The sequence below is a fragment of the Oncorhynchus nerka genome, unplaced genomic scaffold (assembly GCF_034236695.1).
Source record: "Oncorhynchus nerka isolate Pitt River unplaced genomic scaffold, Oner_Uvic_2.0 unplaced_scaffold_1679, whole genome shotgun sequence".
Taxonomy (NCBI): Eukaryota; Metazoa; Chordata; class Actinopteri; order Salmoniformes; family Salmonidae; genus Oncorhynchus; species Oncorhynchus nerka.
In genome coordinates this window covers 26,253-42,388 of record NW_027039641.1, presented here as the reverse complement: position 1 = coordinate 42,388, position 16,136 = coordinate 26,253, and the positions used below count along the sequence as shown (strand labels likewise).

The 16,136-nt window shown below is 42.1% G+C and overlaps 1 protein-coding gene across 1 annotated transcript in view; it reads left to right on the top strand.

The window, feature by feature from the left end:
- LOC135568149 (unconventional myosin-XV-like) overlaps positions 1–15,868 on the top strand; it is a 40,695-nt gene extending 24,827 nt beyond the window's left edge. The window contains exons 6-7 of the mRNA XM_065015120.1: positions 3,947–4,037; positions 15,761–15,868. Coding sequence (XP_064871192.1) covers positions 3,947–4,037; positions 15,761–15,868 — 199 coding nt within the window. The remainder of the gene's footprint in view (positions 1–3,946; positions 4,038–15,760) is intronic.
- The last annotated feature ends 268 nt before the right edge of the window (positions 15,869–16,136 follow it).

The window sequence follows — 16,136 nt, the reverse complement described above, 5'->3', positions numbered from 1 at the left end:
GACGACCCCCCCCATCTGGGACACTCTAGCTGTGTTCTGACCCCCCCTGTCTGGGACACTCTAGCTGTGTTCTGACGACCCCCCATCTGGGACACTCTAGCTGTGTTCTGACGACCCCCCTGTCTGGGACACTCTAGCTGTGTTCTGACGGAGACATCTGTAAGGAAAGACCAGCCATGTCTGGGCCAGTATCATGTCATGTCTCAGAGGGAGACGTCTGTAAGGAAAGACCAGCCATGTCTGGGACACTCTAGCTGTGTTCTGACGACCCCCTGTCTGGGACACTCTAGCTGTGTTCTGACACTCTAGCTGTGTTCCTGACCCCCCCCATCTGGGACACTCTAGCTGTGTTCTGACGACCCCCCCTGTCTGGGACACTCTAGCTGTGTTCTGACGGACGCCCCCCTGTCTGGGACACTCTAGCTGTGTTCTGACGACTCACCCCCCATCTGGGACACTCTAGCTGTGTTCTGACGACCCCCCATCTGGGACACTCTAGCTGTGTTCTGACGACCCCCCCATCTGGGACACTCTAGCTGTGTTCTGACGACCCCCTCCCATCTGGGACACTCTAGATGTGTTCTGACGACCCATCTGGGACACTCTAGCTGTGTTCTGACGACCCCCCATCTGGGACACTCTAGCTGTGTTCTGACGACCCCCTGTCTGGGACACTCTAGCTGTGTTCTGACGACCCCCCCCATCTGGGACACTCTAGCTGTGTTCTGACGACCCCCCCATCTGGGACACTCTAGCTGTGTTCTGACGACCCCCCTGTCTGGGACACTCTAGCTGTGTTCTGACGGAGACATCTGTAAGGAAAGACCAGCCATGTCTGGGCCAGTATCATGTCATGTCTCAGAGGGAGACGTCTGTAAGGAAAGACCAGCCATGTCTGGGACACTCTAGCTGTGTTCTGACGACCCCCCCTGTCTGGGACACTCTAGCTGTGTTCTGACGACCCCCCCTGTCTGGGACACTCTAGCTGTGTTCTGACGACCCCCCCCCCCCCCATCTGGGACACTCTAGCTGTGTTCTGACGGAGACGTCTGTAAGGAAAGACCAGCCATGTCTGGGACACTCTAGCTGTGTTCTGACGACCCCCCCTGTCTGGGACACTCTAGCTGTGTTCTGACGACCCCCTGTCTGGGACACTCTAGCTGTGTTCTGACGACCCCCCCATCTGGGACACTCTAGCTGTGTTCTAACGACCCCCCCCCATCTGGGACACTCTAGCTGTGTTCTGACGGGGACATCTGTAAGGAAAGACCAGCCATGTCTGGGCCGGTATCATGTCATGTCTCAGAGGGAGACGTCTGTAAGGAAAGACCAGCCATGTCTGGGACACTCTAGCTGTGTTCTGACGACCCCCCATCTGGGACTCTCTAGCTGTGTTCTGACGGACCCCCTGTCTGGGATTCTCTAGCTGTGTTCTGAAGGACCCCCTGTCTGGGATTCTCTAGCTGTGTTCTGACGGACCCCCCTTCCGTCTGGGATTCTCTAGCTGTGTTCTGACGGACCCCCCCTGTCTGGGATTCTCTAGCTGTGTTCTGAAAGACCCCCCTTCTGTCTGGGATTCTCTAGCTGTGTTCTGAAAGACCCCCCTTCCGTCTGGGATTCTCTAGCTGTGTTCTGAAAGACCCCTACTGTCTGGGACTCTCTAGCTGTGTTCTGACGACCCCCCTGTCTGGGACACTCTAGCTGTGTTCTGACGACCCTCCCCTGTCTGGGACACTCTAGCTGTGTTCTGACGGACCCCCCCATCTGGGACACTCTAGCTGTGTTCTGACGGACCCCCTGTCTGGGACACTCTAGCTGTGTTCTGACGACCCCCCATCTGGGACACTCTAGCTGTGTTCTGACGACCCCCCCATCTGGGAATCTCTAGCTGTGTTCTGACGACCCCCCCCCCATCTGGGACACTCTAGCTGTGTTCTGACGACCCCCCATCTGGGACACTCTAGCTGTGTTCTGACGACCCCCCCCATCTGGGACACTCTAGCTGTGTTCTGACGACCCCCCCATCTGGGACACTCTAGCTGTGTTCTGACGACCCCCTGTCTGGGACACTCTAGCTGTGTTCTGACGACCCCCCCCATCTGGGACACACTAGCTGTGTTCTGACGGAGACGTCTGTAAGGAAAGACCAGCCATGTCTGGGCCGGTATCATGTCATGTCTCAGAGGGAGACGTCTGTAAGAAAGACCAGCCATGTCTGGGACACTCTAGCTGTGTTCTGACGACCCCCTGTCTGGGACACTCTAGCTGTGTTCTGACGACCCCCCATCTGGGACACTCTAGCTGTGTTCTGACGACCCCCCCCATCTGGGACACTCTAGCTGTGTTCTGACGACCCCCCCATCTGGGACACTCTAGCTGTGTTCTGACGACCCCCCCATCTGGGACACTCTAGCTGTGTTCTGACGGAGACGTCTGTAAGGAAAGACCAGCCATGTCTGGGACACTCTAGCTGTGTTCTGACGACCCCCTGTCTGGGACACTCTAGCTGTGTTCTGACGACCCCCTCCCCATCTGGGACACTCTAGCTGTGTTCTGACGACCCCCCCCATCTGGGACACTCTAGCTGTGTTCTGACGGAGACATCTGTAAGGAAAGTCCAGCCATGTCTGGGCCGGTATCATGTCATGTCTCAGAGGGAAGTTGGCCCAGTGAGCACATTCCAGGGTTACGTTTCAGCTCTCCGTCTCTGGTTAACTGAAAACCTCCCCGTTACCGTCACCCTACACCGAGCACACAGGTCCACTCTGGACTGGATCATAATGATGGTGTTTAGTGGTAAGCTGTTGGCAGGGGAGGTAAGGAAAGGCTTGTTGTTTTTTGACCTTCATTTTGACAGGGAAGTCACTCGTAGACCAGGCTATGTTTTCCAGATGAGCCCTGCAGAAACACATCCAACACATACCAAATAAAATGAAACGGACAGGTTTATCTGAACGACCCAGGAGGACCAGAACATCTCAGACAGCTCTGTAACTTGTTCCCCATAAAGGGCCCCAAAACAACTAAAATTAGCTTTACCCAACTCTGTGGAGACCGAAGGGGGCCTCCAGTGTTATCTAAGCTTGAGACCAGGGTTGGTCATTTGGAAGTCTAAATTGAAATAATGATGATAGATACATAGGAAGTTTCTGCCTGAATGATTTGTAAATAAACACAAGAGAATGCTGCTCTTTCCTTACATACAAAGAGGCCCAACCCACTTTTTAATACAAAACACAATGGTGAGTTCTAGAACCATCACCAGTAATAAACCTAAAGGAACAATGGTGAGTTCTAGAACCATCACCAGTAAAAAACCTAAAGGAACAATGGTGAGTTCTAGAACCATCACCAGTAATAAACCTAAAGGAACAATGGTGAGTTCTAGAACCATCACCAGTAATAAACCTAAAGGAACAATGGTGAGTTCTAGAATCATCACCAGTAATAAACCTAAAGGAACAATGGTGAGTTCTAGAACCATCACCAGTAATAAACCTAAAGGAACAATGGTGAGTTCTAGAGCCATCACCAGTAATAAACCTCAGGGAACAATGGTGAGTTCTAGAGCCATCACCAGTAATAAACCTCAGGGAACAATGGTGAGTTCTAGAATCATCACCAGTAATAAACCTAAAGGAACAATGGTGAGTTCTAGAACCATCATGGCCTAAAGGAACAATGGTGAGTTCTAGAACCATCACCGGTAATAAACCTAAGGGAACAATGGTGAGTTTTAGAACCATCACCGGTAATAAACCTCAGGGCCCAATGGTGAGTTCTAGAACCATCACCCGCAATAAACCTAAGGGCACAGTGGAAAACAGCATCTAGGGGTTTAAGTATAGTTAGTTTGTACTTAGCACTAACTTCAGATCCAGTAGTGACCTGTGTGTTGGTGCTGTTTTAGTGTTTATATTGACATTAAGTTCTGTGTGTGTTTCAGTGGGGAGAGTGGATCAGGGAAGACCGAGGCCACTAAACTGCTGCTGTGTTACCTAGCAACAATACACCACAAACACAACATTACACAACAGGTAAACACACACACTCACACACACTTCTGTATCCTAACCTTGTCTTCCTGTGTCTGACTCCCTGTGTCTATGTGCTGCTCAGATTAAGGTAGCTGGTTTCTGCATGCCTCTCTGTCTGTCAGTGTTCAGTAAAGCTTGGTTTGTGTCCCAATTACCATACTATCATATTCCATTCTATTACCATACTATCATTCCATTCTATTACCATACTACCATTCCATTCTATTACCATAATATCATTCCATTCTATTACCATACTATCATTCCATTCCATTCTATTACCATACTATCATTCCATTATATTACCATACTATCATTCCATTCTATTACCATACTATCATTCCATTCTATTTCCATACTATCATTCCATTCTATTACCATACTATCATTCCATTCTATTACCATACTATCATTCCATTCTATTACCATACTATCATTCCATTATATTACCATACTATCATATTCCATTCTATTACCATACTACCATTCCATTCTATTACCATACTATCATTCCATTCTATTACCGTACTATCATTCCATTATATTACCATACTATCATTCCATTATATTACCATACTATCATTCCATTCTATTACCATACTATCATTCCATTCTATTACCATACTATCATTCCATTCTATTACCATACTATCATTCCATTCTATTACCATACTATCATATTCCATTCTATTACCATACTATCATTCCATTATATTACCATACTATCATTCCATTCTATTACCATACTATCATTCCATTCTATTACCATACTATCATTCCATTCTATTACCATACTATCATTTCCATTCTATTACCATACTATCATTCCATTCTATTACCATACTATCATTCCATTCTATTACCATACTATCATTCCATTCTATTACCATACTATCATTCCATTCTATTACCATACTATCATTCCATTCTATTACCATACTATCATTCCATTCTATTACCATACTATCATTCCATTCTATTACCATACTATCATTCCATTCTATTACCATACTATCATTCCATTCTATTACCATACTATCATTTCCATTCTATTACCATACTATCATTCCATTCTATTACCATACTATCATTCCATTCTATTACCATACTATCATTCCATTCTATTACCATACTATCATTCCATTCTATTACCATACTATCATTCCATTCTATTACCATACTATCATTCCATTCTATTACCATACTATCATTCCATTCTATTACCATACTATCATATTCCATTCTATTACCATACTATCATATTCCATTCTATTACCATACTATCATATTCCATTCTATTACCATACTATCATTCCATTATATTACCATACTATCATTCCATTCTATTACCGTACTATCATTCCATTCTATTACCATACTATCATTCCATTATATTACCATACTATCATTCCATTCTATTACCATACTATCATTCCATTATATTACCATACTATCATTCCCTTCTATTACCATACTATCATTCCATTATATTACCATACTATCATATTCCATTCTATTACCGTACTATCATTCCATTATATTACCATACTATCATTCCATTCTATTACCATACTATCATTCCATTCTATTACCATACTATCATTCCATTCTATTACCATACTACCATTCCATTATATTACCATACTATCATTCCATTCTATTACCATACTATCATATTCCATTCTATTACCATACTATCATTCCATTCTATTACCATACTATCATTCCATTCTATTACCATACTATCATTCCATTCTATTACCATACTATCATTCCATTATATTACCATACTATCATTCCATTCTATTACCATACTATCATTCCATTCTATTACCATACTATCATTCCATTCTATTACCATACTATCATATTCCATTCTATTACCATACTATCATTCCATTCTATTACCATACTATCATTCCATTCTATTACCATACTATCATTCCATTCTATTACCATACTATCATTCCATTCTATTACCATACTATCATTCCATTCTATTACCATACTATCATTCCATTCTATTACCATACTATCATTCCATTCTATTACCATACTATCATTCCATTCTATTACCATACTATCATTCCATTCCATTCTATTACCATACTATCATTCCATTCTATTACCATACTATCATTCCATTCTATTACCATACTATCATTTCCATTCTATTACCATACTATCATTCCATTCTATTACCATACTATCATATTCCATTCTATTACCATACTATCATTTCCATTCTATTACCATACTATCATTCCATTCTATTACCATACTATCATTCCATTCTATTACCATACTATCATTCCATTCTATTACCATACTATCATTCCATTCTATTACCATACTATCATTCCATTCTATTACCATACTATCATTCCATTATATTACCATACTATCATTCCATTCTATTACCATACTATCATTCCATTCTATTACCATACTATCATTCCATTCTATTAAATACTATCATTCCATTCTATTACCATACTATCATTCCATTCTATTACCATACTATCATTCCATTCTATTACCATACTATCATTCCATTATATTACCATACTATCATTCCATTCTATTACCATACTATCATTCCATTATATTACCATACTATCATTCCATTCTATTACCATACTATCATATTCCATTCTATTACCATACTATCATTCCATTCTATTACCATACTATCATTCCATTCTATTACCATACTATCATTCCATTCTATTACCATACTATCATTCCATTCTATTACCATACTATCATTCCATTCTATTACCATACTATCATTCCATTCTATTACCATACTATCATTCCATTCTATTACCATACTATCATTCCATTCTATTACCATACTATCATTCCATTCTATTACCATACTATCATTCCATTCTATTACCATACTATCATTCCATTCTATTACCATACTATCATTCCATTCTATTACCATACTATCATTCCATTCTATTACCATACTATCATTCCATTCTATTACCATACTATCATTCCATTCTATTACCATACTATCATTCCATTCTATTACCATACTATCATTCCATTCTATTACCATACTATCATTCCATTCTATTACCATACTATCATTCCATTCTATTACCATACTATCATTCCATTCTATTATACCATTCCATTCTATTACCTATCATTTCCATTCTATTACCATACTATCATTCCATTCTATTACCATACTATCATTCCATTCTATTACCATACTATCATTCCATTCTATTACCATACTATCATTCCATTCTATTACCATACTATCATATTCCATTCTATTACCATACTATCATTCCATTCTATTACCATACTATCATTCCATTCTATTACCATACTATCATTCCATTCTATTACCATACTATCATTCCATTCTATTACCATACTATCATTCCATTCTATTACCATACTATCATTCCATTCTATTACCATACTATCATTCCATTCTATTACCATACTATCATATTCCATTCTATTACCATACTATCATTCCATTCTATTACCATACTATCATTCCATTATATTACCATACTATCATTCCATTCTATTACCATACTATCATTCCATTCTATTACCATACTATCATTCCATTCTATTACCATACTATCATTCCATTCTATTACCATACTATCATTCCATTCTATTACCATACTATCATTCCATTCTATTACCATACTATCATTCCATTCTATTACCATACTATCATTCCATTCCATTCTATTACCATACTATCATTCCATTCTATTACCATACTATCATTCCATTCTATTACCATACTATCATATTCCATTCTATTACCATACTATCATATTCCATTCTATTACCATACTATCATATTCCATTCTATTACCATACTATCATTCCATTATATTACCATACTATCATTCCATTCTATTACCGTACTATCATTCCATTCTATTACCATACTATCATTCCATTATATTACCATACTATCATTCCATTCTATTACCATACTATCATTCCATTATATTACCATACTATCATTCCATTCTATTACCATACTATCATTCCATTCTATTACCGTACTATCATTCCATTCTATTACCATACTATCATTCCATTATATTACCATACTATCATTCCATTCTATTACCATACTATCATTCCATTCTATTACCATACTATCATTCCATTCTATTACCATACTATCATTCCATTCTATTACCATACTATCATTCCATTCTATTACCGTACTATCATTCCATTCTATTACCATACTATCATTCCATTCTATTACCGTACTATCATTCCATTATATTACCATACTATCATTCCATTCTATTACCATACTATCATTCCATTCTATTACCATACTATCATTCCATTCTATTACCATACTATCATTCCATTATATTACCATACTATCATTCCATTCTATTACCATACTATCATTCCATTCTATTACCATACTATCATTCCATTCTATTACCATACTATCATTCCATTCTATTACCATACTATCATTCCATTATATTACCGTACTATCATTCCATTCTATTACCATACTATCATTCCATTCTATTACCATACTATCATTCCATTCCATTCTATTACCATACTATCATTCCATTCGATTACCATACTATCATTCCATTATATTACCATACATTACATTTACATTTAAGTCATTTAGCAGACGCTCTTATCCAGAGCGACTTACAAATGGCTGCATTCACCTTATGACATCCAGTGGAACAGTAGTGCATCTAAATCTTTTAAGGGGGGGGAGGTGAGAGGGATTACTTTATCCTATCCTAGGTATTCCTTAAAGAGGTGGGGTTTCAGGTGTCTCCGGAAGGTGGTGATTGACTCCGCTGTCCTGGCGTCGTGAGGGAGTTTGTTCCACCATTGGGGGGCCAGTGCAGCGAACAGTTTTGACTGGGCTGAGCGGGAACTGTACTTCCTCAGTGGTAGGGAGGCGAGCAGGCCAGAGGTGGATGAACGCAGTGCCCTTGTTTGGGTGTAGGGCCTGATCAGAGCCTGGAGGTACTGAGGTGCCGTTCCCCTCACAGCTCCGTAGGCAAGCACCATGGTCTTGTAGCGGATGCGAGCTTCAACTGGAAGCCAGTGGAGAGAGCGGAGGAGCGGGGTGACGTGAGAGAACTTGGGAAGGTTGAACACCAGACGGGCTGCGGCGTTCTGGATGAGTTGTAGGGGTTTAATGGCACAGGCAGGGAGCCCAGCCAACAGCGAGTTGCAGTAATCCAGACGGGAGATGACGAGTGCCTGGATTAGGACCTGCGCCGCTTCCTGTGTGAGGCAGGGTCGTACTCTGCGGATGTTGTAGAGCATGAACCTACAGGAACGGGCCACCGCCTTGATGTTAGTTGAGAACGACAGGGTGTTGTCCAGGATCACGCCAAGGTTCTTAGCGCTCTGGGAGGAGGACACAATGGAGTTGTCAACCGTGATGGCGAGATCATGTACCGGGCAGTCCTTCCCGGGAGGAAGAGCAGCTCCGTCTTGCCGAGGTTCAGCTTGAGGTGGTGATCCGTCATCCACACTGATATGTCTGCCAGACATGCAGAGATGCGATTCGCCACTTGCTCATCAGAAGGGGAAAGGAGAAGATTAATTGTGTGTCGTCTGCATAGCAATGATAGGAGAGACCATGTGAGGTTATGACAGAGCCAAGTGACTTGGTGTATAGCGAGAATAGGAGAGGGCCTAGAACAGAGCCCTGGGGGACACCAGTGGTGAGAGCACGTGGTGTGGAGACGGATTCTCGCCACGCCACCTGGTAGGAGCGACCTGTCAGGTAGGACGCAATCCAGCGTGGGCCGCGCCGGAGATGCCCAACTCGGAGAGGGTGGAGAGGAGGATCTGATGGTTCACAGTATCGAAGGCAGCCGATAGGTCTAGAAGGATGAGAGCAGAGGAGAGAGAGTTAGCTTTAGCAGTGCGGAGCGCCTCCATGATACAGAGAAGAGCAGTCTCAGTTGAATGACTAGTCTTGAAACCTGACTGATTTGGATCAAGAAGGTCATTCTGAGAGAGATAGCGGGAGAGCTGGCCAAGGACGGCACGTTCAAGAGTTTTGGAGAGAAAAGAAAGAAGGGATACTGGTCTGTAGTTGTTGACATCGGAGGGATCGAGTGTAGGTTTTTTCAGAAGGGGTGCAACTCTCGCTCTCTTGAAGACGGAAGGGACGTAGCCAGCGGTCAGGGATGAGTTGATGAGCGAGGTGAGGTAAGGGAGAAGGTCTCCGGAAATGGTCTGGAGAAGAGAGGAGGGGATAGGGTCAAGCGGGCAGGTTGTTGGGCGGCCGGCCGTCACAAGACGCGAGATTTCATGTGGAGAGAGGGGGGAGAAAGAGGTCAGAGCACAGAGTAGGGCAGTGTGAGCAGAACCAGCGGTGTCGTTTGACTTAGCAAACGAGGATCGGATGTCGTCGACCTTCTTTTCAAAATGGTTGACAAGTCATCTGCAGAGAGGGAGGAGGGGGAGGGGGAGGAGGATTCAGGAGGGAGGAGAAGGTTGCAAAGAGCTTCCTAGGGTTAGAGGCAGATGCTTGGAATTTAGAGTGGTAGAAAGTGGCTTTAGCAGCAGAGAGAGAAGAGGAAAATGTAGAGAGGAGGGAGTGAAAGGATGTCAGGTCCGCAGGGAGGCGAGTTTTCCTCCATTTCCGCTCGGCTGCCCGGAGCCCTGTTCTGTGAGCTCGCAATGAGTCGTTGAGCCACGGAGCGGGAGGGGAGGACCGAGCCGGCCTGGAGGATAGGGGACATAGAGAGTCAAAGGATGCAGAAAGGGAGGAGAGGAGGGTTGAGGAGGCAGAATCAGGAGATAGGTTGGAGAAGGTTTGAGCAGAGGGAAGAGATGATAGGATGGAAGAGGAGAGATTAGCGGGGAGAGAGAGCGAAGGTTGGGACGGCGCGATACCATCCGAGTAGGGGCAGTGTGGGAAGTGTTGGATGAGAGCGAGAGGGAGAAGGATACAAGGTAGTGGTCGGAGACTTGGAGGGGAGTTGCAATGAGGTTAGTGGAAGAACAGCATCTAGTAAAGATGAGGTCGAGCGTATTTCCTGCCTTGTGAGTAGGGGGAAGGTGAGAGGGTGAGGTCAAAAGAGGAGAGGAGTGGAAAGAAGGAGGCAGAGAGGAATGAGTCAAAGGTAGACGTGGGGAGGTTAAAGTCGCCCAGAACTGTGAGAGGTGAGCCGTCCTCAGGAAAGGAGCTTATCAAGGCATCAAGCTCATTGATGAACTCTCCGAGGGAACCTGGAGGGCGATAAATGATAAGGATGTTAAGCTTGAAAGGGCTGGTAACTGTGACAGCATGGAATTCAAAGGAGGCGATAGACAGATGGGTAAGGGGAGAAAGAGAGAATGACCACTTGGGAGAGATGAGGATCCCGGTGCCACCACCCCGCTGACCAGAAGCTCTCGGGGTGTGCGAGAACACGTGGGCAGACGAAGAGAGAGCAGTAGGAGTAGCAGTGTTGTCTGTGGTGATCCATGTTTCCGTCAGTGCCAAGAAGTCGAGGGACTGGAGGGAGGCATAGGCTGAGATGAACTCTGCCTTGTTGGCCGCAGATCGGCAGTTCCAGAGGCTACCGGAGACCTGGAACTCCACGTGGGTCGTGCGCGCTGGGACCACCAGATTAGGGTGGCCGCGGCCACGCGGTGTGGAGCGTTTGTATGGTCTGTGCAGAGAGGAGAGAACAGGGATAGACAGACACATAGTTGACAGGCTACACAAGAGGCTACGCTAATGCAAAGGAGATTGGAATGACAAGTGGACTACACTGTCTCGAGTGTTCAGAAAGTTAAGCTTACGTAGCAAGAATCTTATTGACTAAAATGATTAAAATGATACAGTACTGCTGAAGTAGGCTAGCTGGCAGAGGCTGCGTTGTTGACTATGTAGGCTAGTTGGCAGTGTCTGCGTTGTTGACACTACACTAATCAAGTCGTTCCGTTGAGTGTAATGGTTTCTACTGTGCTACTGTGCTGCTATTCGGGGCTAGCTATCATTCCATTCTATTACCGTACTATCATTCCATTCTATTACCATACTATCATTCAATTATATTATCATACTATCATTCCATTATATTACCATACTATCTTTCCATTCTATTACCATACTATCATTCCATTCTATTACCATACTATCATATTCCATTCTATTACCATACTATCATTCCATTCTATTACCATACTATCATTCCATTATATTACTATACTATCATTCCATTCTATTACCATACTATCATTCCATTCTATTACCATACTATCATTCCATTCTATTACCATACTATCATTCCATTCTATTACCATACTATCATTCCATTCTATTACCATACTATCATTCCATTCTATTACCATACTATCATTCCATTCTATTACCATACTATCATTCCATTCTATTACCATACTATCATTCCATTCTATTACCATACTATCATTCCATTCTATTACCATACTATCATTCCATTATATTACCATACTATCATATTCCATTCTATTACCATACTATCATATTCCATTCTATTACCATACTATCATTCCATTCTATTACCATACTATCATTCCATTCCATTCAATTACCATACTATCATATTCCATTCTATTACCATACTATCATTCCATTCCATTCTATTACCATAATATCATTCCATTCTATTACCATACTATCATTCCATTCTATTACCATACTATCATTCCATTATATTACCATACTATCATTCCATTCTATTACCGTACTATCATTCCATTCTATTACCATACTATCATTCCATTCTATTACCATACTATCAATCCATTCTATTTCCATACTATCATTCCATTCTATTACCATACTATCATTCCATTCTATTACCATACTATCATTCCATTCTATTACCGTACTATCATTCCATTCTATTACCGTACTATCATATTCCATTCTATTACCATACTATCATTCCATTCTATTACCATACTATCATTCCATTCTATTACCATACTATCATTCCATTCTATTACCATACTATCATTCCATTCCATTCTATTACCATACTACCATTCCATTCTATTACCGTACTATCATTCCATTCTATTACCATACTATCATTCCATTCTATTACCATACTATCATTCCATTCTATTACCATACTATCATTCCATTCTATTACCATACTATCATTCCATTCTATTACCATACTATCATTCCATTCTATTACCATACTATCATTCCATTCTATTACCATACTATCATTCCATTCTATTACCATACTATCATTCCATTCTATTACCATACTATCATTCCATTCTATTACCATACTATCATTCCATTCTATTACCATACTATCATTCCATTATATTACCATACTATCATTCCATTCTATTACCATACTATCATATTCCATTCTATTACCATACTATCATTCCATTCTATTACCATACTATCATTCCATTCCATTCTATTACCATACTATCATTCCATTCTATTACCGTACTATCATTCCATTCTATTACCATACTATCATTCCATTCTATTACCATACTATCATATTCCATTCTATTACCATACTATCATTCCATTCTATTACCATACTATCATTCCATTCTATTACCATACTATCATTCCATTCTATTACCATACTACCATTCCATTATATTACCATACTATCATATTCCATTCTATTACCATACTATCATTCCATTCTATTACCATACTATCATTCCATTCTATTACCATACTATCATTCCATTCTATTACCATACTATCATTCCATTCTATTACCATACTATCATTCCATTCTATTACCGTACTATCATTCCATTATATTACCATAGTATCATTCCATTATATTACCATACTATCATTCCATTATATTACCATACTATCATTCCATTATATTACCATAGTATCATTCCATTCTATTACCATACTATCATTCCATTCTATTACCTTTGTGACTGTGTCTCTGTTGTGACTGTTCAGACTGTGTCTCTGTTTACTGTTGTGGCTGTTCTGACTGTCTCTGCGCTGTGCTGTTGTGACTGTTCAGACTGTGTCTCTGTTTACTGTTGTGGCTGTTCTGACTGTCTCTGTTTACTGTTGTGACTGTTCTGACTGTGTCTCTGTTTACTGTTGTGGCTGTTCTGACTGTCTCTGTGCTGTTGTGACTGTTCTGACTGTCTCTGTGCTGTGCTGTTGTGACTGTTCAGACTGTGTCTCTGTTTACTGTTGTGGCTGTTCTGACTGTCTCTGTGCTGTGCTGTTGTGACTGTTCTGACTGTCTCTGCGCTGTGCTGTTGTGACTGTTCTGACTGTCTCTGTGCTGTGCTGTTGTGACTGTTCTGACTGTCTCTGTGCTGTGCTGTTGTGACTGTTCTGACTGTGTCTCTGTTTACTGTTGTGACTTCTGACTGTCTCTGCAGAGTAGCTAGCTGTCTGCATGTTCTACCTGCTGTGTTCTGTAGAGTAGCTAGCTGTCTACATGTTCTACCTGCTGTGTTCTGTAGAGTAGCTACACTGTCTGCATGTTCTACCTGCTGTGTTCTGTAGACTAGCTAGCCACACTGTCTGCATGTTCTACCTGCTGTGTTCTGTAGAGTAGCTACACTGTCTGCATGTTCTACCTGCTGTGTTCTGTAGAGTAGCTAGCTACACTATCTCCATGTTCTACCTGCTGTGTTCTGAAGAGTAGCTAGCTGTCTGCATGTTCTACCTGCTGTGTTCTGTAGAGTAGCTAGCTGTCTGCATGTTCTACCTGCTGTGTTCTGTAGAGTAGCTAGCTGTCTGCATGTTCTACCTGCTGTGTTCTGTAGAGTAGCTAGCTGTCTGCATGTTCTACCTGCTGTGTTCTGTAGAGTAGCTACACTGTCTGCATGTTCTACCTGCTGTGTTCTGTAGAGTAGCTAGCTGTCTGCATGTTCTACCTGCTGTGTTCTGTAGAGTAGCTAGCTGTCTGCATGTTCTACCTGCTGTGTTCTGTAGAGTAGCTAGCTGTCTACATGTTCTACCTGCTGTGTTCTGTAGAGTAGCTACACTGTCTGCATGTTCTACCTGCTGTGTTCTGTAGACTAGCTAGCCACACTGTCTGCATGTTCTACCTGCTGTGTTCTGCACACTATCTCCATGTTCTACCTGCTGTGTTCTGAAGAGTAGCTAGCTGTCTGCATGTTCTACCTGTTGTGTTCTGTAGAGTAGCTAGCTACACTGTCTGCATGTTCTACCTGCTGTGTTCTGTAGAGTAGCTAGCTGTCTACATGTTCTACCTGCTGTGTTCTGTAGAGTAGCTAGCTGTCTGTTCTACCTGCTGTGTTCTGTAGAGTAGCTAGCTACACTGTCTGCATGTTCTACCTGCTGTGTTCTGTAGAGTAGCTAGCTACACTGTCTGCATGTTCTACCTGCTGTGTTCTGTAGAGTAGCTAGCTGTCTACATGTTCTACCTGCTGTGTTCTGTAGAGTAGCTAGCTGTCTACATGTTCTACCTGTTGTGTTCTGTAGAGTAGCTACACTGTCTGCATGTTCTACCTGCTGTGTTCTGTAGAGTAGCTAGCTACACTGTCTGCATGTTCTACCTGCTGTGTTCTGTAGAGTAGCTAGCTGTCTACATGTTCTACCTGCTGTGTTCTGTAGAGTAGCTAGCTGTCTACATGTTCTACCTGCTGTGTTCTGTAGAGTAGCTAGCTACACTGGACTTGTTCTACATGGTATTTTCATTCTGATGTTTTCTCTCTGAATACGTTGCCAGATTCTTGAGGCAGCTCCTCTTCTAGAATCCTTTGGAAACGCCAAAACAGTTCGCAACGACAACTCCAGTCGCTTTGGGAAATACGTGGAGATCTATCTGGAGGAGTGAGTATGATCTGGTATATATAGATCTATCTGGAACAGTGAGTATGATCTGGTATATATAGATCTACCTGGAGGAGTGAGTATGATCTGGTATATATTGATCTATCTGGAACAGTGAGTATGATCTGGTATATATAGATCTATCTGGAGGAGTGAGTATGATCTGGTATATATAGATCTATCGGGAACAGTGAGTATGATCTGGTATATATAGATCTATCTGGAACAGTGAGTATGATCTGGTATATAGATCTATCTGGAGGAGTGAGTAT